General features: G+C 51.1%; 1 protein-coding gene across 1 annotated transcript in view; it reads left to right on the top strand.

Annotated features, from left to right (window-relative positions):
- The window catches only part of PTN (pleiotrophin), a 105,384-nt gene extending 85,415 nt beyond the window's left edge, over positions 1–19,969 (top strand). Inside the window, exons 4-5 of the mRNA XM_048501312.1 lie at positions 3,578–3,739; positions 19,327–19,969. Of these exons, the coding sequence (XP_048357269.1) occupies positions 3,578–3,739; positions 19,327–19,379 (215 nt within the window). The 3' untranslated portion in view covers positions 19,380–19,969. The remainder of the gene's footprint in view (positions 1–3,577; positions 3,740–19,326) is intronic.
- Positions 19,970–20,377: the final 408 nt, after the last annotated feature.

The following is a 20,377-nucleotide window of genomic DNA, read 5'->3' as shown; positions in this document are numbered from 1 at the left end:
AAATTTAAATACATATTAGAGTTGGAGGATCTCCGGATTAGGTCCGAATTCTGGATTTTTACCGAATCTTGCACCGATTCGATTCGACGGATTCGATTTTATAGGCCGAACTCTGAGCTGTCCGAATCCTAACAGATCCGAATCCATGGAATTCGGATCACCAGCCGAAATTCATGCTTTTATTTTTTGGCGTTTTTTTCAATGCTCTTGGCCTGCAGGCGATGAACATATATCGTAAGGCCAGGTGGGCCTCAGGGAAAATATTAGGAGACTGTCCTGATGATACCTCTGCTTGGTGTGTTTGGGGCTAAAGTTATGGACCACCAAAAGGTGTTCCTATCCCCCCATTCTTCAATGGGAACCAAGGAGATGAGACTACCTCTTTGAGGTCCATAACTTCACCCCCCCCTGAACCAAACTGCACCAAACTTGAGGGCATCATCAGGACAGCCCCGATGATACACTGAAATATTGCACCATACATCTTACAAATGCAACTCTGCAGGCACCCCCCAGAAATTTGCACAAGATCTTTTGTTCTGCAGTGACTTCTACTGCATTAAGCGTCAATAGGAATTTCCTCTTGATAGAGGGCTGTGGAGTGCACATTTTTCATGGTAAAACCCAATAAAACTTTCAGGGTATTCTCTAGAGAGTTCTGGATGACAACTATCTAGGCTAGAACTTTACTCAGGCAGTGGGAGATGGGCCCCACCTCCTTTTGGGGTCCCATAGAATTAAACTCTGAAGCAAAATTCTGCACACCTGGATGAAACACCGAGATTCTCCTGAAGATAATTCCCGAAAGATTTGTGACCATACCTTTCAGAAATGTGCACCTCACAGCCCTCTACCGAAATTCTCATTGACAGCAATACAAAGCCAAGTCACTGCAGAACAAAGAATCTGTGGCAATTGGGTGCCTTGCAGGGGATGCATTTGAGATGTATCGGCACCAGTTCATTGCAGAATGTGCGACTGTTCCATTGCCCACCAAGTTTGGTGCAGCTTGGTTCAGGTATGGACTCCTGTGTTGTATCCCCTATTGTTCTAAATGGTTTTGATAGATGGGGCTACAACCTTTGAGAGTCCATAACTTTGGCTCCTCTCTGAACTAAACTGGCAACTAAACTGTGGACATCAGGACAGTCTCCCGATGATACTCCTGAAATGAGGTCACTTAGCTTTAAAATGCTGGTTTGTATTGTTTCACTGCTCACTCACTCCAGCAGGCTTCATGCAGGAGCGTGAAACATGAAACCAGAATTTTAGAAAGCTAGTGGCAATCAGACTTCCGAGGTACTATCAGGACTGTCCTATGACACCCCCCCCCAAGTTTGGTGCAGTTTGGTTCAGGGGGCCAAAGTTATGGACCTCAAAGGGCCCCTATTCCCCATTTGCTTCCAAATGGGGTTTCTAAGGAGATGGTGGGCTACCATTTTGGAGGGTCCATGTAACTTGGCTCCCTCTAAACCAAAACTGCACTGTGTGCTTGTGGGAAACATCAGGACAGTTCTCCTGATGATACCCCTGATATTTTGGTGCTGATATGTCTAAAATGCGCCCCTTATAAGTAACTCTGCAATCGGCCTCCAAGATTCTTTTTTTTCTGCAGTGACTTCTCGTGGAATATGTCAAAATGTGAATTTCTGTGGAGGGCTGTAAAGTACATTTATCAAGGTAATAGCCAAACATTCAGATTCTCTGTTAGAGAAAGAGTCTCTTAAATGATGACTCATCCAGTCGAGGAAATCCTCGCCTGGCAGTGTGAGATGGACCCACCATAATGACAACCCTCTTATTAGCTTCTATTTTATTTTATTTTTTTAAACTTACACCCCAGTTCCCATCCCCAGGGAGGGCTCTTATGACACCTCCATTACTCTTGAAGCTAACGGTCACTAAACCTGATGGTGTGAAGAGATTCTCCAGGCACACCTTGAGGTTTCGTGGTTTACTATTGACAGTACTGACAAGCCTCCACAGAAAATTTCCCATTGGCCTTACTTTGGAGCCTAGCCAGCCACTACAGACACAGAATCTGGGAATTCTTTGGTGACTGTGAGGGGGCGTACTTTTAGAGTCAGCCACCAAAATTCTCAGGTATCGAGCATAAGTATTCTGTCCCTATGATACTCCCCGAGTTTAGTTGTTCAGGGGGGTCCAAAAGCTGCGGACTCCTTCGTGCCAGCCCCATCTCCTGTTAGCCCCATTGTGTCACTGGGGATGGGGCACCCTTTGGAGTGGCCGGTCAACTCTGTCTCCTGAACCAAGTCCATCAAATTCGGGTAGGAGAATCATCAGGACAGTCTCCAGATGATATCCTGAAAATTTAGTGCCGCTAGCTTTAAAATTGCGTCCCCTGCAGGCCAAAACGTAAAAACAACTTTCACAAAAAATTCAAAAAAATAATAAAACGGACCCGAATTTTTTGGATTTACCCGAATTTTCACATATCTGGACCGGCCAAGTGATTCAGATCTGCATATTAAAATCACTTTATGCTCCAGTACCACCTAAACTGAATTTTAACGAATTGTTTTAGTATTGACCAATTCTAATACATATTTGCACATGAAGTCCCCTCCCCTCCCCTTATTTATTTGCAGTTAGCATCTTAATTAAACATGTCATGGTAGCAAATATTCTCCAGAGACAGCAAAATCACCAAAGCATCCTTCACAGGTTTGTAAGATCATGTGTGAAAGTTCATTTCAGGAAGAAGAAATGTTGGCTTTCTACCCTGCTTTGCTCTATGTTTAAAGAGTCTAAAAGCCATTTACAATACTTCCTTTCTTTTTTCCACAACAGATACCTTGTGAGGTAGGTGTGGCTGACAGAGTTCTGAGGGAACTGTGACTAGCCCAAGGTCACCCAGCAGGCCTCATGTGGAGCAGCAGTGGCATAGGAGGTTAAGAGCTCGTGTATCTAATCTGGAGGAACCGGGTTTGATTCTCTGCTTTGCCGCCTGAGCTGTGGAGGCTTATCTGGGGAATTCAGATTAATCTGTACACTCCCACACACACCAGCTGGGTGACTTTGGGCTAGTCACAGCTTCTTGGAGCTCTCTCAGCCCCACCTACCTCATAGGGTGTTTGTTGTGAGGGGGGAAGGGAAAGGAGATTGTAAGCCCCTTTGAGTCTCCTACAGGAGAGAAAGGGGGGATATAAATCCAAACTCTTCTTCTTCTTCTACGTGGGGAAACAAATATGGTTCACCAGGTTAGAGTCTCCCGTTCATTTGGAGGAATTGGAAATCAAACCCGCCCTCTCCTTAGGGACTAGAGTCTGAATTCATTCTGTCCACTAAACCAGTGGTTCTCGTAACCTGGGGGTCAGGACCCCTAGCCTAAACCCACCTTTCTGCCAGGGGTCGCCTAAGACTCTGCATCAGTGTTCTCCATCTGTAAAATGGATAAATGTTAGGGTCGGGGGGTCACCACAACAAGAGGAACTGTATTAAAGGGTTGTGGCATCGGGAAGGTTGAGAACCATTGCACTGAACCATACTGGCTCTCAGTTAACTTTATTTTGCTCAGATGTTAATAAAATGGTACATGTTCTCTTGTGCATTGCAGCGGAGTGTAAATACCAGTTCCAGGCATGGGGAGAGTGCGACCTGAACACCGCCTTGAAGACTCGAACTGGAAACCTAAAACGAGCTTTACACAATGCCGACTGCCAGAAAACTGTCACCATATCCAAGCCCTGTGGGAAGCTTACCAAACCCAAACCTCAAGGTAACACTCGTTTGGAAACATGGGTCTCCAATCATTATTTTCTGTATTAAAAATTTCCCCAGAGATCTTTAGGTATAAAAGCTTTTAAATAAATGCAAAGATAAGTCAATACATCTTTAGCTTTCATGAGGTTATCCAGTATTCGTGGACTTTGAAGAGCACGGCTTTCCTGTTTCCCCTGTCTACTGCAGTCTGTTGAGCGCCTCAGTTTTGTTCCTGGTGATTCCTTCAGACTTTGGACCTGCGTAGTTGGATGAATGCTGGTATCTTCAAACTTGTGCTGTGCCTGCCTAAGGAGAAAGATTTATTCTTAGGACTGTTGATTGAGTGGCTTAATAATCTGACTTATTGAATAATCAATTAATTGAGCAAATGTAAATATACTTGCCTATCCAAGGGTGTGTTCTGAAAGTACATGATGTAGCAACTTTACTGCAGCTCAACCAAATAGGGACATTTGGGCTCATTCCGCACATTCAGAATAATGCACTTTCAAACTGCTGCAAATGCTTTTCGAAAGCCAAAGTGCGGAATAGCAAAAATCCACCGCGCAGCAGTTGTGAAAGCGGCTCTGAAAATGCAAGACGCTTGTGTGGAAGGGGCCTTGGTCTCATGAGCCAAAGTTCACCTTCTCTGTGGAATTGGACTATCGGTTTTATCTAGCTTTAATCTCAATTCCTTTGCTGGTAGCTGGATTCTCTAGCGAGCATTGCTGTCCGCTTAAAAGTTGTTTATTAGATTCCTGGCCTTCTGATAGCAAAGCAATACTTAATTTCTTTCCACTTGGACAAGAGCATCTCAGAGTAACTTTTTTATTTATAATGTGCATTTATATCCTGCCTTTTTTCCAGCTTGGAACTTAAGGTAGAATGTGTCAGGTTTCTCAGTGGTCTCCTATCCTGGCATTTGACTATGCATGGATCTGCTTTCATTCAACAAGGTTGCTGCATGATGCGTCATCAGTTCAGACTGTCCTTGAGACCTAGTACACTTTTCTGGGTGTAATGCAAGGTGTAAAACATTCATTCAATGAAGAAAAATAAGAGTTTGGATTTATACCCCACCTTTCCATCCAGTAAGGAGACCCAAGGCGGCTTACAAACACCTTTCCCTTCCTCTGCCTACAATAGACACCTTGTGAGATAGGTGGGGCTGAGAGAGTTCTGAAGAACTGTGACTAGTTCAAGGTCACCCAACAGGTTTTATGTGTAGGAGTGGAGAAACAAATGCAGTTCACCAGATTGGAGTCTGCCGCTCATGTGGAGGAATGGGGAATCAAACCTGGTTCTCCAGGTTAGAGTCCACCACTCTTAACCACTACATGACGCTGAAAGTGCAGAATGGCAGCTTTTGATCCAGCATATTGCAGTGCTTAGAGTTTGCAGGTGCTTTGTAAATGGAAATCTAATGATAGTAATGGTGCTAATGTGTGTAGTAATTTTTGGAACAGCAGTTTAGGGAAATATGAAATGGGTAATTCTGTATCTTTTCAATTTTAATGTAGAGTACAATGTCAGCTGCAAAATGGAAGATGAGTTTCACGCAACCGTAGTTAAGCGTAATAAAAACAGCATCAAACCTTAGACCTCTCTTAATTTAGGACCTTCTCACATTGCTCAGCTGAACAGCTGGCTTTGTCACTAAAAGTACACTCAACAGAGAGCCATAGACAATGATTAGTTGTGTATAGCCCTCTTATTCTGTGTGAGTAGAAGGAATGTATGTAGCAGGGAGAAGTGAGATGGTACTGGTACATAAAACACCCACGTATGCACAAATTTGTTTTATTATACAACAAATTATTATTAAACTTATAGCCATACACTAAAATGTGCATGACGCTTTGTGTATGATTGGGGAATCACAAAAAGCGGTGCTTCTGATGACATGGGAAAAGCTACATGAAGATACTTCAATACACATTATAGGATGTTTGCATTTGTTTAGATGATTTGTGTTATGTACATGGTGTCATGGCCCTCTCTTACATCCATTCATTTTACCCTCTTATGGACCTCTACAGAGGACTTATGCAATTGGGATCATTGTTTAAATAGGATTCTTTGCTCTGTGAAGACAGATGGATGAGTATGGGGTTAGGGTTAGGGTGCCAGCATGCAAAGTGGCAGTGGAAAAATATTTTCAAAAAGGGACCATCGCATGTAGTGCTGTGACAGTTTGCTACAAACTTGGGCATGATATAGGGTAGCTCTAGGAATCACTGGAAAAAAATATACGTCACTTCCAGAAAAGATGTAACACCACGGTTGGCATTGTGCCCTTTTTCATTTCTCTGCCCACATTCCTCCCACCAATTGCTAGGCACTGCCTAGAAGCCCTAGTCTGAAATATGTGGTCGGTACAAATATTTGTAACAGCAATTTTGACTCCTGACTTCTGGTTAACCCTTTTTCATTTAGAAGTTACTTTTTAAAAGACGCGTGTATATCGATCGGCTTTTATTTCTTCCTCACGTGCAGTATATTCAGACTTTGAGTAAACCATTGGTGAGTGTCCACGAAAACGCTCACTTTAATCACGATTTGGTAAGTGGTAAAAGAGCAGAAAGCAATGAAGTGGAGGTCGCCCTGCACGTGTTTCTTTTAAAGGAATGATTTGTGAGAAAACTGCCATACACAGAGCCACGTGCTTGTTCAGAGGCATACCTGTGTCATTCCCAGATAAATATGCTTCTGCTGTAATTAATCCAGTCTTTTAATGAACTCTGCAGCTGCAGCAGCTGCTGCATTTGCAGGGAAATTGGTAGCGGGAGTGGAGGCTGCATGGTGTGCCAGTGAGCCTAAGACAAGGTACTGGCACATATCATAAAAGATGCACTGCGTGGCTGCTTGTTTACTGGTTCAGAATTGCTGCTGTTACCCAAAGAGCAGCAGGATCTAATCAAATTCCAGGGTCTCTTCTTGGTTTGGATAGTGAGAAGAATGCTAGATGGCAATAAAACAGGCAGAAACCCTGCAGATCAGTAGAAGGTTTTCGGAGGGGGGAGTGTATAAGCTTTTGAGAGTCAAAACTCCTTTTGTCAGATCTAAAAGCAATATCTTTCAAAATGTCTGCTGGCGATCCTAAAGAGGTTGGGTGGTTGCTGGGCTTCAGGCACAGCTCAAGTTCCTGAGCTGGAGAGCTGAGGGCCTGCTTACCATACCTTCTGCCTGTGATTACTCCTCTGATATCAGCCCAGGGCTGGGACTGACTTCCTCCACCTCCTGCTCATCTGAGGCGGTATCAACAGGCAGACCCATGAGAGAGAGAAAATGGAACCAACACTAGGGTGGCAGCTGCCACTGAAACAATGTTATTTTAATTTGCATAAACTCTGCTTGCTGTGCTTCACCTACTTTCTAAAAAACACTTGGCGGGCACCAGGAAAGATGCTGGCAATTGCCATGGCTAGCATTGCCAAGTTCTAGTCTGGAATTCCATCTGATTTCCAGAGTACAGAGTTAAGTTTCCCTGGAGAAAATGGCAGCTTTGAAGGTTGGATTCTATGGCATTATACCCTATTGAGGTCTCTCCACTCTGCAAACCGCACCCTCCACAGGATTTACCCTCAGATCTCCAGTAATATTCCATTCTAGAGTTGATAACTCTAGCCATGGAACTGATAGGTGTCTCACTGGGGGCCCCCAGGCTCTGTGCCATCACATCTTCACTGAGCTCCCTCAGCATCTTACACTCTACCCTTTCCAAGCACTGCCTCCAAATCTCAAAGAATTTCCCAAGCTGGAGATGACATCCTTAACTGGTTCACTCACCCCTTTGCAAGGGCAAATTTGTTTGGAAGGTGGAGATAATTAGCAGTCATGATTACCTAGTGGTGACTAGCCAGGGCCGAAGGAGGGGGAAACTGCGCCCAGAGCATGCGTACGCCTGCACCCCTGCCATGCCCCAAGCCCCCACCACATCCTGCATCGGAGCGTGCCTGGTGCGTCACGCCCCCACTCCCTTGGCGCTACGCCACTGTGACTAGCCCTAGCTAGGCCCAAATTTGGACGGTTTGGGTCAGGCTTATACTGAGGGATTGATTTCTGAACAGATGTAGCTTATATTCTGAAATTCCAAGTGCTGAAATTCACCATTTTTAGTTTCACAGTTTTCTAGTTCCAGTGGTAGGGTTCATGGCCTCATCTGAACTGAGAATATACCTAACTCTGTTCATTGCAGGAGATGATCCACAGCCATGCCAAAGGTGTAAGGAAACTTCTCTGACATCACTTAATTCCTTGTTGGCAGAACCTTGATAAGCTTCTGAGTAATTCTAGGTTTTCTTGGGACACTGGTTGGAAACCACTGTTCCTGATCAGTGAACCCCAGTTATGTCCATACTAATGAAATGACTGAGGAATGACTTGGGAGCAATTCAACAGAGAGTGTAATAAAGACAGTTTGACATGAGCAATTAGTGTCACTGTGATGTCCATGCCAGCAAGCAGGAATCAATAGAGAATGTCCTTCATGTAAGCTTTAGCAATAACTGCTTGAGGTTAACAATTCCTCTGATCCGTAACTAGTTGCACGTAGAGCACAATGATCACAAAATCTATTCTCCGGTATTAAATATAACATTATTGACAATATGAGAAACAGCAGGCGAATGGCAGTGGCTGGTGTTGCCCTCCAGCAAAAGGAAAATCGATACAGATGTGGTAGTCTTGTTATATAAAGCAAGAGATCTATAGAGTAAGGGAAGAAGATAATATAAGTGTTTTGGTACTGTTTGGTTGTGTAAAAGAACACATTCCAAACATCAACAAGTAGTAGTTTTGTACCCTGACTTGCATAGGCCAAACTAGACTGATTTTATCAGATCTCAGAAGCTAAGCAGGGTGGGTCCTAATCAGTATTTAGATGGCAGACCTCCAAGGAATATCACGGTTATGAAGCAGAGTTATGCAATGGCAAACCATCTCTGAGGCCCCTTCCGCACATGCAAAATAATGTGTTTTCAAACCACTTTCACAACTGTTTGCAAGTGGATTTTGCTATTCCACACAGCTTCAAAGAGCACTGAAAGCAGTTTGAAAGTGCATTATTCTGCATGTGCGGAATGAGCCTGAGTTTTTCTTGCCTTGACAACCTCACCAAAGGTCCACATAAGCCAGATGTGACTTGATGGCAAAAGAGAGTAGTTTTATATGTTTGAGAAGAGAATGTGAATCATGATTTTTCTTTCTGGAAAATGCCCCTGGTTAAGTCCTTGGCATTACCTGTCTGGGAACTGGTATTGGGAAAGATCTTTCTGTTGACCAAAAGTGCCTGCGGAGTAGTAAAGCTTACAAGGGTAACAACTGCTTCAGTGATGGTTTGTATTTCTCTTCTTTCTATTAAGCTCCCCTTTGGTGGCAGATTATTTTTGTTTGCCTGGTCCTATGGGACTGAAGAGGCTCTTTTGTAGATAACTGGGGAGGAGGCAGGTGTATTATGGGCACTGCTTTATTTTATGTCACCTTTTGTCCTAGAATGAAACATTCAATCACTGAGTGTCACCCTTTGTAGTGTCCTGCTCTCTTGGCATAACAAAATGAATGCTATGGTCTTCAGTGCTATGTTCTGTCAATAGGTGTCACTGTTTGCTACCACATTTGTGGCTTACCAGAAAACCTCAATGTTCCATTTTTATTTTTATTTGTTAATGTTTTTTCTCTGGCCTGATTTTTCTTTGTCTCCACCCCCACCCCCACCCCCACCCCCACCCTCTTTCTCAAACCAGTTTCTCCTTTGTCTTTTTTTGGAATGGCATAATTTCACATGATACCTATTTTTTAGATGTCTGAAAAGTCTGTGCCCCTTCACAGAGTACTGTTTATCCTGCCCAAAAAAGGTGGGATGGATAGCATTTTTTTTCAATTTGCATGCTAGTATTTCCCCTTTCTCCACCCCCTCTGCAGTGTAATCAGTAGTCTGGAAGAGGAGTTGGTTCCTTTGTTTCTCCTGGTCTCTCTCTGCTTTTACATCTACCTGACCTTTAGGTGTGCTCTGGGCAGCCAAACTGCCCAGCAATTCTCTCTTCGTTTCAGTATACCGTAGTAAAGAGAATACAAATCACAGTGTACAACATATTCATGCACACACCTCTCTTTTAAACTCCACAATGAAATTAGCAATATCTTTAAGTGGTCCCATTAGCTGATGGGGGGAGCATACATATCTTGAATGAGGTGTGGAGTGGAGTGGTGGGCTAAGTCAGCCTTGGCAACCTTGCTTTCTAGGATTCTTTTCTTTTGTTCCCCCTGGTGAATTGAGACTCCCCAACAAACAAATGACATTTACTCAGCTCAACAGCCCAGAAGCCATCAAATTACACATCTGCATATGTTTGCCAACGAAAAACCTCTTGTCATCTCAATTTGCTGGTGGTAGATTGGCTTAGAATGAAAAGGTAGAGCAGTGCGGGGGAAATAAAAAGCTCTGGCACTCCAGGAATGGGAAATCCTTCTGGCTTTCAAAGGGAAAAGACAGCCAGCTGCCTGAAGAACCCATTCAGGGTAGGTGAACGGAAACTGTAACTCTAATCTCTGCTGGCCAAAAGAGATGTATGGTTCCCCCCCCCCTCTTCTCTCTCTCTCACACACACACACATCCTGTGAATAAAATCAGTTATCAGTAATCATGAATGGAGCATAAACACAGCAAAGTATCAGAATAGGACCAGTGCTTTGAAGAACCTCAACAATAACCTTCCAAAGCAATATTTCCTTCGCCCTGCAAGCAGCCATAATCACAGCTATGCTGAATGTTTTACCTAGTGTCCCTAATTCAAAAAGGGGAGGAAGGGCAGCACAGCCAATCAGAACAACCAACCTCATGTTGGAAATCAGTTAGCCAATCAGACGGACACATAGGCAAGGTACAGTTCACTGATGGGTTTGGGGAGGGGTAACTGCACAAGCCATGTGGGTATTAAATGGGGACTCCAATGCAAAGTGCAAAAAATCCCCTCACAAAATACTGAACAGTCTTTAAAAGTACAAAACGAGCATGGGGAAATTTCACATAAAAATGATCACTCCAACAGTGCTATCAACCAAGCCACCCTGAAGGCTGGGACAATTTGGATCAGGGCTGCAGTCTGAGTAGCACAGCATCTGCCTTGCTTGTGAAAGATCTCAGGTTCTATCCTGGCAAGCTGGACACAATGCATGAATAGGAGAGCATAGATTAGAACTGTTGCACCCTTTGACCTCCTCCCAACGTTCCTCCTTTACCAAGTCTCAGGCTGCCAAAAAAAGCCCTCTGGAGCATCTCTTTTGCAGCCATGCTGCAAAGCCAGGAGGGTATGAGTCACCTGACCTCTTCATGGGGACTGTTCCAGAGTTATGGGGCAGCCCTGAAACACCTGGAGCCCAGACTGGGACAGAACATGCCTTAGACAGTGAGGGCATCGATAGTAGACCTTGCTGGGTAAAACAGAGCTGCCGCACAGGAACATTCAGGAAGCAACATCCCTTTAATATATGGTTTTCAGGTCATGTAGGGCTCTAAATGTGAGCACTAGCACCTTGAATTTTACTGGGAAATTTGTCAGCAGTCAGTTATGGGGTTTCAGAATAGAAGTGACTTGTTCCAATTGACTAACCCCAGGTAACAGATGAATTACTGCAATTTGCACCAGCTGCAGCTCCCAAATCACCAACAAAAGCAGCCACAAATTGGCTGCAAAAAGGGAGCCAGCTTCCTAACTAGATGTAAGTAGAAAAATGCTTTTTTGCCATCCTGGACACCCGTCTCTCCAGCAGGAGATCCTGAAATACTCTTTCACTCTAAAAAGAGTACCATCTATTCTATTCTATTCTATTCTATTCTATTCTATTCTATTCTATTCTCCCCCCCCCCCCTCCCCCCCACCCCCCCCCCCCCCCCCCCACCCCCCCACCCCCACCCCCGCCCCCCGCCCCGCCCCCCCCCCCCCCCCCCCCCACCCCCCCCCACCCCCCCCCCCCCCCCCCCCCCCCCCCCCCACCCCCCCCCACCACCACCTCCCAACCCCCCCACCCCCCCCCCCCCCCCCCCCCCCCCCCCCCCACCCCCCCCCCCCCCCCCCCCCCCCCCCCCCCACCCCCCCCCCCCCCCACCCCCCCCCCCCCCCACCCCCCCCCCCCCCCACCCCCCCCCCCCCCCACCCCCCCCCCCCCCCACCCCCCCCCCCCCCCACCCCCCCCCCCCCCCACCCCCCCCCCCCCCCACCCCCCCCCCCCCCCACCCCCCCCCCCCCCCACCCCCCCCCCCCCCCACCCCCCCCCCCCCCCACCCCCCCCCCCCCCCACCCCCCCCCCCCCCCACCCCCCCCCCCCCCCACCCCCCCCCCCCCCCACCCCCCCCCCCCCCCACCCCCCCCCCCCCCCACCCCCCCCCCCCCCCACCCCCCCCCCCCCCCACCCCCCCCCCCCCCCACCCCCCCCCCCCCCCACCCCCCCCCCCCCCCACCCCCCCCCCCCCCCACCCCCCCCCCCCCCCACCCCCCCCCCCCCCCACCCCCCCCCCCCCCCACCCCCCCCCCCCCCCACCCCCCCCCCCCCCCACCCCCCCCCCCCCCCACCCCCCCCCCCCCCCACCCCCCCCCCCCCCCACCCCCCCCCCCCCCCACCCCCCCCCCCCCCCACCCCCCCCCCCCCCCACCCCCCCCCCCCCCCACCCCCCCCCCCCCCCACCCCCCCCCCCCCCCACCCCCCCCCCCCCCCACCCCCCCCCCCCCCCACCCCCCCCCCCCCCCACCCCCCCCCCCCCCCACCCCCCCCCCCCCCCACCCCCCCCCCCCCCCACCCCCCCCCCCCCCCACCCCCCCCCCCCCCCACCCCCCCCCCCCCCCACCCCCCCCCCCCCCCACCCCCCCCCCCCCCCACCCCCCCCCCCCCCCACCCCCCCCCCCCCCCACCCCCCCCCCCCCCCACCCCCCCCCCCCCCCACCCCCCCCCCCCCCCACCCCCCCCCCCCCCCACCCCCCCCCCCCCCCACCCCCCCCCCCCCCCACCCCCCCCCCCCCCCACCCCCCCCCCCCCCCACCCCCCCCCCCCCCCACCCCCCCCCCCCCCCACCCCCCCCCCCCCCCACCCCCCCCCCCCCCCACCCCCCCCCCCCCCCACCCCCCCCCCCCCCCACCCCCCCCCCCCCCCACCCCCCCCCCCCCCCACCCCCCCCCCCCCCCACCCCCCCCCCCCCCCACCCCCCCCCCCCCCCACCCCCCCCCCCCCCCACCCCCCCCCCCCCCCACCCCCCCCCCCCCCCACCCCCCCCCCCCCCCACCCCCCCCCCCCCCCACCCCCCCCCCCCCCCACCCCCCCCCCCCCCCACCCCCCCCCCCCCCCACCCCCCCCCCCCCCCACCCCCCCCCCCCCCCACCCCCCCCCCCCCCCACCCCCCCCCCCCCCCACCCCCCCCCCCCCCCACCCCCCCCCCCCCCCACCCCCCCCCCCCCCCACCCCCCCCCCCCCCCACCCCCCCCCCCCCCCACCCCCCCCCCCCCCCACCCCCCCCCCCCCCCACCCCCCCCCCCCCCCACCCCCCCCCCCCCCCACCCCCCCCCCCCCCCACCCCCCCCCCCCCCCACCCCCCCCCCCCCCCACCCCCCCCCCCCCCCACCCCCCCCCCCCCCCACCCCCCCCCCCCCCCACCCCCCCCCCCCCCCACCCCCCCCCCCCCCCACCCCCCCCCCCCCCCACCCCCCCCCCCCCCCACCCCCCCCCCCCCCCACCCCCCCCCCCCCCCACCCCCCCCCCCCCCCACCCCCCCCCCCCCCCACCCCCCCCCCCCCCCACCCCCCCCCCCCCCCACCCCCCCCCCCCCCCACCCCCCCCCCCCCCCACCCCCCCCCCCCCCCACCCCCCCCCCCCCCCACCCCCCCCCCCCCCCACCCCCCCCCCCCCCCACCCCCCCCCCCCCCCACCCCCCCCCCCCCCCACCCCCCCCCCCCCCCACCCCCCCCCCCCCCCACCCCCCCCCCCCCCCACCCCCCCCCCCCCCCACCCCCCCCCCCCCCCACCCCCCCCCCCCCCCACCCCCCCCCCCCCCCACCCCCCCCCCCCCCCACCCCCCCCCCCCCCCACCCCCCCCCCCCCCCACCCCCCCCCCCCCCCACCCCCCCCCCCCCCCACCCCCCCCCCCCCCCACCCCCCCCCCCCCCCACCCCCCCCCCCCCCCACCCCCCCCCCCCCCCACCCCCCCCCCCCCCCACCCCCCCCCCCCCCCACCCCCCCCCCCCCCCACCCCCCCCCCCCCCCACCCCCCCCCCCCCCCACCCCCCCCCCCCCCCACCCCCCCCCCCCCCCACCCCCCCCCCCCCCCACCCCCCCCCCCCCCCACCCCCCCCCCCCCCCACCCCCCCCCCCCCCCACCCCCCCCCCCCCCCACCCCCCCCCCCCCCCACCCCCCCCCCCCCCCACCCCCCCCCCCCCCCACCCCCCCCCCCCCCCACCCCCCCCCCCCCCCACCCCCCCCCCCCCCCACCCCCCCCCCCCCCCACCCCCCCCCCCCCCCACCCCCCCCCCCCCCCACCCCCCCCCCCCCCCACCCCCCCCCCCCCCCACCCCCCCCCCCCCCCACCCCCCCCCCCCCCCACCCCCCCCCCCCGCCACCCCCCCCCCCACACACCCCCCCCCCCCCCCCCCCCCACCCCCCACACCACCCCCCCCCCCCTCCCCCACCCACCCCCACCCCCCCCCCCCCCTCCCCCGCCCCCCCCCCCCCCCCCCCGCCCCCACCCCACCCCCCCCCCCCCCGCCACACCCTCCCCCCCCCCCACCCCCACCACCCCCCCCCCCCCCCCCCCCCCCCCCACACCACCACCCCCCCCACCCCCCCCCCCCCCCCCCCCCCCCCCCCCACCCCCCCCCACCCTGCCAGCATGGTGCTGGCAGGGGATGATGGGAACTGTAGTCCATAACATCTGGAGGGCTGCAAGTTTGACACCTATGCTCTAAGGCACGGTACTCCCCTGAGGTCCCTGTCTTCCCCACGCTCCATTTTCAAAACTCCCAGAGTTTTCCAGCTTGAATCTGGCAACTCCTCCCTCCAACCCCTGCCAGTGGCCAGGGGGACCTGGCAAACATCCTTGAAATAGATCACCAACAGATGGAGACTACTGTGCATTTTCTACGTGCTGGGAGTTTTTCTTTTTCATGGAAGACCAAGGAGAATCCAGTCAGGCGAGAGCCATTTAAAATCTAAAGTGATACAATTCAAGAATCAGTTCCAAGACACCTAGGCCTGCATTAAGAATGTTAATGGGGCACACTCCATTGCCACCTTTCTTTCAGTGCCTTGATTTTTCTCTACCCGTGTGCAGGGCAATCTCATTGCCATTCACTTAACTTTTGGAATGATGTTGTTCAAGCGTGGGCTATGCTGTTCAGATTAGAATTGCAACAACCATTTAATTTGTTGAAGAACATATGCCGCTCCAACTTCTGAACAGAAAATTTAAAGAAAAAAGCTGAATGTGCCCATGAATCAAAGGTATCTAGCCCTCATTCTCATTTCTTTGATGAGTGCCCTCAATTTTATGTGCATACCATTGCATCAGCAGAATCAGAACTGTGAATCGACACTGTTTTCTATGATTCACATTGCTTTTTAGGTTGCAATTTACCATGGTTGGAATTAAAACCATGCCAGCCCTTCCCTGCTGGGTAGGAAAATAAATAGCCACGTAGTTTGGGTTTGACTCCCATTTAAAGGGTAATTATTCTATTCGATTTCCCTTTTGTGGCTTTAAATTGCTTCAATCCTCGGGCACCAGCTCTTCAGATAATTGGTTTTCCCCTGCTGCTTCTATAGTATAGGGTTGCGCACAAAAAAAAAGTAAAGGTGACTATTTAGAGAAATGCTGCCTGCAGCTATTCAGTACTGGGTTGCATTGCTACCAAATTACAAAACTGTGGTGCTAAGCAGTCATACCTGAGCACAAGTTCAATGCAAATCGTTGGGATATAGTTTTAAGTAAACGTTTTGTTAGAAGTCAGACAGTAGTTCCACTAGACTGGAGATTTCTGGTTTGTGAATTGATCGTAGAATTAAAATTTTGCATCCTTTCCAGACTTAACTGATTGTCTCCTGGATCTGAGCATTTAACTGCTTCCTTTGTAACTCCCATACTTACAATCAGAAATACTTCTGTGCTAAAAATCTAATTTGCTTATGCAAGTCAGGTTGAACCTTCTGGCTTGCCTAAAGGGATATTGGAAACTGTAGTTGTACAAATGTGATGTAGAATCCCTAAAGAAGCCACCCCCACAAACAGGATCTGGGTAGGCAAAGAAACCACTCGGGTTCCATGGGATCAGTTTTTTTCCCTGACAGAACTTCTGTTTCTCTAACAGATAAAGGACAAGCAAAAACTCAGCAAATGGCACTTTTCCCTTCATGATCATAGAATCATAGAGTTGGAAGAGACCACAAAGGCCATCAAGTCCAACCCCCTGCAATGCAGGAACACACAATCAAAGCACTCCCAACATATGCTGATCCAGCCTTTGTTTAAAAACCTCCAAAGAAGGAGACTCCACCACTCTCCGAGGCAGTGAATTCCACTGTAGAACAGTCCTGACGGTCAGGAAGTTCTTCCTAATGTTTAGGTGGAATCTCTTTTCCTTCACCTTGAATCCAGTACTCCGTGTCCTAGTCTCTGAGGCAGCAGAAAACAAGCTTGCTCCCTCTTCGACATGACATCCCTTCAAATATTTAAACTTGGTTATCATGTCACCCTTTAACCTACACTTCTCCAGACTAAACATCCCCAGCTCCCCATCATGTAAGGATGGGGAAAACATCTGCTGAACTTCTACTTGTTATACACTGTTGTTAAAGGTAACAGGAGCTCTACTAGGAAAAATGTTGGTTACCCCAGTCCTTGATCACAATGTATAGAGATAGTTATGGGGATGGGGGATTTTTGGTAATGATGTTACATCACCTGTAATGATGTTACATTTCACCTGTGTGCACCACATTTAATACAAATAGAGCTGATGTGATCCTTTACGTTGGGAAATGTGTTTAGTCTCACCCTACAAGTTATATAATACATTTCACTCAACGGTGATCACAGATGATTGTAATTGCCACTTTGATGCTCTGAAGTAATCACAGTTGACATGCTACCAAATATATAACTGTCAACATTGCATTTAGTTCTTCCATGTTTTCTTCCCAGTGGGCACCCAAAGCCTTTACAGAGTCATTCTACCCTACTCCCTCCTTCATGTCATTCTCCCAACAACAGGTGGGTTAAGCTGAGAGTGGACAACTGGCCAAAATTCACTCAAAGTGGGGATTTGAACCTGGATCTCTCATATGCCCGACACCATTGCCTGCATTTTTTTAAAATCTTCACAACAGTGCTGTTGTGTCAGCATGAAAGGAAACACTAAAACAGTCTTAGGAATGAAGGAGGTGGAGAGAAAGCTTTCTCCCACCTTTCCTGATCCCTTTTGCTCTCTGGAAAAGAAAAACCCAAAGATTCCAGAATGAATGAAAACAGAAAGGTTGGGAGGGTCTCTCTGTGTTTATCAGTGTCTGGATGAAATCTTTTCCCCCCCAGCTTTCCACTGAGCCGTGACCTGGTTTCATCTGGAGCTGCCTGCTATTTTCATGTTTTCAAACCAGACCTCTGAGACAATAGCTTGCATGCCAAATAGAGTTGGCTGGCAGAGCTAGGAAAAGCTCTGCCTGAATTGCAGTTTGGTTTCTTTTTTTGTCCCTCCCTCCACCAGCTTTCAAGCCGCATTCGTTCTTTTTTTTTTAGAAAGCTATCATCAACATATGCATTGCCTTTTAACTGATGTTATGTTGGTGCATGCGAGTAGAGGGAGAGAATTCATCCTTCCTTGCTTTAGTTCACTCATTCTCTAGTTAGGGGCAGTGTGGTGTTTTTTCATGGCACTAAATGACTTGAGACAGGATACATGAAGGACTGTTTCCTATTGCATTATCCGGTTCACCTGAGATTCAAGCCCTGCTGTCTGTGTGCCCTTTCAGAGGTGAGGTGGGCAGCGGCCAGGATGTTTTCTGCAGTAGCAACTCCCTCCCTGAGGCTTGCCTGGTTGTTTGCTTTACTTTCTTTTAGGCAGCAGGTCAAAACAAATCTATTTTTTTTTACCCAGGCTTATAATTACCAGCTTTTGAAATGGTTTGCTTCTGTTTCACAGATAGTTTTTACTCTTCTTTATGTCCATTTTAAATTATATTGTTTAATTTCTAAAGAGGCAGCAGAGAGATGTTCTAAATACATCTTCCCCCCCCTTCCCCTCCTCCCTCCCACTTTCCTCCCTCCCTCACTGCTGCATCTGAAGTCCCATTCAAGTTTGAAGCTGCAACTGTTGGCAGAATGAGGGACATGTTAATGGTCTGATCAATGGCCTGTGCTAGCTATATTGTTAGTCTTTAGTTTTGTATCCATTTTAAAATGTAAGTTATAAATTATTTATAATGTTTATATACTGCTTTATTAGATGTCGAAGCCTGAGCCTGAAAAGGGAAGGGGACTGTTTTTTCATAATTTTTGGGGAATTCAGGAGCGGGGACTCGGTGGGGATAAAAGGGGGTGGCAAAAGCCAGGTTTCCCCAGAACTGGCTTTGCCAAGCTCTGGTTCTCTGATGCGTCTCAAAGAATGCTATTGATCAAATATACAGAGTCCGATTATTGGCTTAAGGTTTGAGACCTAACAGACTCAATCATTCAGTCACCTCTGATGCCGAGGAAACCTCAGAGTTCCTCCTCTCTTGGAGTGAATCACTGCAACCAATTTTGATTTTAGTACTGTCTCCTATACTTGACAACCTCCAGAAGGAGCCAGCATTATGGAACCGCAGCTTATTTTTAGGCTACAGCGATCAGTTCAGTTGGAGGAAATGGCACCTTCAGAGGATACACTTTGTGACAACATATCCGTGCTGACCCTAGATTCCAGCCCAGAGGCATATTGGGGGAAATGGCAGCTGGAGACAACTCCTTCTCTGGGCGCCCCCCCCATGCTCAGGGGTGTGGCCCCGCCCCTGAGCCCTCCCACTCCTCACAGGCCAGTTTTCAAAAGCTTTCAAAAGCCGACCTGCACGGAGACCAGGGGTGGCGGGGCACACACCTCAGTGCAGGGGAGGTGGGGACATTCCTCTGAGCCCCGTCCCCCACAGAAAGCTGGCTTTTGAAAGCTTTCGAAAGCCAGTTTTCCTGCATGGAGGCCGGCGGGGGCCTCAGGGAGCAGGGCCACACCCCTTAGCCGCGCCCATGCCTCCGTGCAGCCCCAACCACATGCCACCAAGTCCCACCCCCCAGGAGCTGGCCTGCGTGAAAGTGGAGGGGGTGGGGCTCGGCAGTGGCGGGTTGGCCAGGTGGCTCCCCACTCCCAGCCTCCCTGCAAGCTTGGAGGGGCAGGACTTGGTGGTGTGCGGCTGGGGCGCATGCCATTTGGTCACGTGAAGGGGTGTCTGGCGCCCCCCACATGACCGACAGGTGTGTGCTTGGGGACATGGACAAAAATCTTGCCTTGCCTGCCAGATGTTTGGTAATCACAATTTTACTCTTTCTCCTGAACTCTGTTTTAGAGGCACCTTTGAATTTGTCATTATTTTTGTCTTCCCAGAACCCAAGAAAAAGAAAAAAGAAGGCAAGAAACAAGAGAAGACACTGGAATAGGGAGGCTGCACCGTGCTGCGTGGGAAAGGGACTTCCTCGAATGTAATCAGTTAACCACTTTCATTGACACCTAGGCAATTTATTTATAGTTTAATTGTACAATAGGAAGAAATAAAACATACAAATATACCCTCTTTCCTTTTTTATTTTTTACACTAACATTTTAAAGATATAATCTTAACTTCATTTGTAGAAATCTGCAATAAAGGGCAGTAATGTGGTTTAGTAGATGATGATGATGACGATGACTGTGTATATTGAAAAGTGTAGATTCATTGTGAACTTTTCCTTTCCCCCTTTATGAGTTGAATCTTAAAGCCTGACTTCACAAATTAAGGCGGGACCGTATGACCCTTGTGGACCTCCCAAAACCTACACAATAAAGGTTCTATGATGTCATAACAAGCTGTCACAGTACTGTGGGACTAGCCACTTAGTGAAAAACCAATTGATTTTTTTCGCTTGGGGGAGGGGAAGTGTTTTACGTTTATAATAGCAAGAGTGGGTCTCTATCCCCAGATTGTACCTGCACTGAAATAACTAACTTGGTTGTAATTTACACCTTTTAATAAAACAATTGAAGGATCTAATTCACAACCTTTTTTATGTGTATCCAGATAATGTTAACCCTTGCCATTATAGAACTATTATCCTGGAAGTGTTCTTACTGAAAATATATTTGCATTCAAGTGTTCTCATTCTGTCCCTGTGAAATGTAGAATCAAGGATGTGATGAAAAAGTTGGCATTTTCCAGAAGGATGTGACATTGTACACTGTGCACCAGCCTGATAGCAACACTGATTAGTGCTGCTTGTGGAAAGTTAAATGTGATGTCTGGTATAGAATCAGGGGTTGGCTCTTTCTTATTGAGGATTCCATGAAGGTTTGACATGGTTTTCTACCAGTGGAGGAAAACAGTGGAAGTCAACCGCCCTAGCACATGTATACCAAACACAGACTTGGATTCTAACATTCACATGTTATTTTTATAATTATT

This window comes from Sphaerodactylus townsendi, linkage group LG06 (assembly GCF_021028975.2).
Source record: "Sphaerodactylus townsendi isolate TG3544 linkage group LG06, MPM_Stown_v2.3, whole genome shotgun sequence".
Classification (NCBI taxonomy): domain Eukaryota; kingdom Metazoa; phylum Chordata; class Lepidosauria; order Squamata; family Sphaerodactylidae; genus Sphaerodactylus; species Sphaerodactylus townsendi.
This window is presented reverse-complemented; position numbering and strand designations above follow the sequence as displayed.